The sequence below is a fragment of the Penaeus vannamei genome, chromosome 8 (assembly GCF_042767895.1).
Source record: "Penaeus vannamei isolate JL-2024 chromosome 8, ASM4276789v1, whole genome shotgun sequence".
Taxonomy (NCBI): domain Eukaryota; kingdom Metazoa; phylum Arthropoda; class Malacostraca; order Decapoda; family Penaeidae; genus Penaeus; species Penaeus vannamei.
Window position 1 is genome coordinate 3,153,447 of NC_091556.1, and position 2,500 is coordinate 3,155,946.

At 31.8% G+C, this 2,500-nt stretch overlaps 1 protein-coding gene across 1 annotated transcript in view; it reads left to right on the top strand.

Annotated features, from left to right (window-relative positions):
- The window catches only part of LOC113826252 (uncharacterized), a gene marked incomplete in the record, with an annotated part of 14,648 nt that extends 12,448 nt beyond the window's left edge, over positions 1-2,200 (top strand). Inside the window, 1 exon segment of the mRNA XM_070123958.1 lies at positions 1,908-2,200. Within this exon segment, the coding sequence (XP_069980059.1) occupies positions 1,908-2,048 (141 nt within the window).
- Positions 2,201-2,500: the final 300 nt, after the last annotated feature.

Sequence of the window (2,500 nt, forward strand, 5' to 3'; positions counted from 1 at the left end):
AATTGACAATTTTGGCGTAATTGTATTATAATTTGAACCATTGCTACTAGAATTTTTGCAATGGTTGTTAACATTATCTTTCTCATCATTATCAGTGTTAATAATTCTATTACTACTATTGCTACTATTATTTAGTTAATTATAAATATCATGATGATCATTGTCACTACTGTTATTATCTCTATCATTATGGTTATCGTTATTATCATAATTATTGTTATTATTATTGTAATTATTATCATTAGTATTGGCCTTGCTATCACCATGACCTTCCCCATCATTATCATTGTTCCTATAATCTTCATTAACATTTTCATTTCCTTATCATCAATCATAATGAAAATGAAGATTTATCTTTAGAAGAAAGGAGTGAAAAGGAGGGAAAATAAAAAGAGGAGAAGGGAATAAGGGTATAAGGAGCTGAAGGCAGGAAGGGACAAGATAATCGGATACGTAGCATCACAATCATTGTTATCACTTACGGCCGTGTCACACTAGCACTTTTTCTGTCAATTTTTTTGATAATTTTATTTAACAAAAATATAAGCATTCAAGAATATAGGTCTTGATTTGAGTAAGCTTGGCTGAAAAAAGTTGACGGAAGGGTTTTCAGACGGAAAGGATCATTGTCGTCTGAATGGAGAATCGACAATTTGCTCAAACATTGACAAAATTTCAGAAAATTGTAAAAAAGAGAGAAAAAAAAAATTGACTGAAAAAGTGCTAGTCTGAGGGCACTTTCATTGTTATTAAACTGTCTTACTACTCTTCGTCTCTTCGTTTGGCTTCCGCTGACGCAGTTCATCGTGTAATATACATAATACATTAATCTATTTCCCTAAGAACGAGTTGGTCATTAATCACTGATAATGCTGTCTTATCACTGATTGAATTATAATAATGCTGTGAAGTCTTCCCATTTACGGTCTAAAGTCAATCACTTATATTGATACTACAACAAATCACTGATATTAAAACCATTGAAATTGATCCTTCAAGCTACAATCTAGTTAATGATATCAGCGAAATCAAGGTCCGTTTTTCAGGGTTATATGGAAACCCTTTCTTCTGCTTACGATATGCTACTGAATCCCCTTTTATTCACTACTGAATCTCTCTCTCCAGTTATGATATACGATTGGATCTCTTCGTTCAACTTAGCATATATTACTGATTCTTTTGCTTTAACTTATGTTATGCTATTGAGTCTCTTTCCTCAATTGTTCAGCAGACCTCTCTCTCTTTAGCTTATGGTATGCTCTTAAATCTCTTTTTTCAACTTTTCTTTAGCTTATGATATGCTGTTGAATCTCTTTCCTCAATTGTTCAGCAAATCTTTCTCTTTAGCTTATGATATGCTCTTAACTCTCTCTTTTTTAGCTTTTCAGTAAATCTCTCTTTTTAGCTTATGATATGCTGTTGAATCTCTTTCCTCAATTGTTCAGCAAATCTTTCTCTTTAGCTTATGATATGCTCTTAACTCTCTCTTTTTTAGCTTTTCAGTAAATCTCTCTCTTTAGCTTATGATATGCTGTTAAATATTTTTTTTCTTTTTTTTTTACTTTTCAGTAAATCTCTCTCTTTAGCTTATGATATGCTCTTAAATCTCTTTTTTTCAACTCTTCTTTAGCTTATGATATGCTGTTGAATCTCTTTCCTCAGTTTTTCAGCAAACCTCTCTCTCTTTAGCTTATGATATGCTCTTAATCTCTTTTTTCAACTCTTCTTTAGCTTATGATATGCTGTTGAATCTCTTTCCTCAATTTTTTCAGCAAACCTCGCTCTCTTTAGCTTATATGCTGTTGAATATTTCCCTTCAACTTGTGTTTCTGAATCTCTCTTTTCTAATCATGGCACGCTATCGAATATCATAAACTTGTGAAATGATACTGAATCTCCCTCTTCAGATAATGGCCATAGAATCAAAACATCCAGATCAGCTGATTCCATTTCTGGACGAGAAGGGTTACCAGCACATAGCCACCAAGGAGGCTGACCACATCTTTATCTCGAAGAAGAAATTGACCGTAAAAAAGATGAGAAGATGATGCTGAAGAATGAATATTTATGTATATTTATTATTATTATTATTATTATTTTTTTTTGAGGAATACAATTCATTTTGTGTGTGTGTGTGTGTGTGTGTGTGTGTTTGGTATTGAAGCTGTGGAAGATAGGAAGGATATAGTCAATACCTCTGACCGGATGTATAATACTTATGTAAGTAAATAAAATCTAAATTGTAATATTTCTTCTAGATTCTTGACCGGACTTTTTTTTTTCCTCCATCGCCAAAAATAATTCCTTTTTGGCAGCTGATTTCTTCTCGCTAAAAAAGATCACTTAATTACACATATTCCTTCTATCAATAAAATTATATTTCTCGCCTTTGGAGTCAAAGTAACTATATTAAAAGGGAGCGTATTTTTCTTTTCTTTTTTGAGTTTTCATTAATGTATTTTTCTGTTCTTTTATATGAATTTTAGAGCGAAGGGAAAAT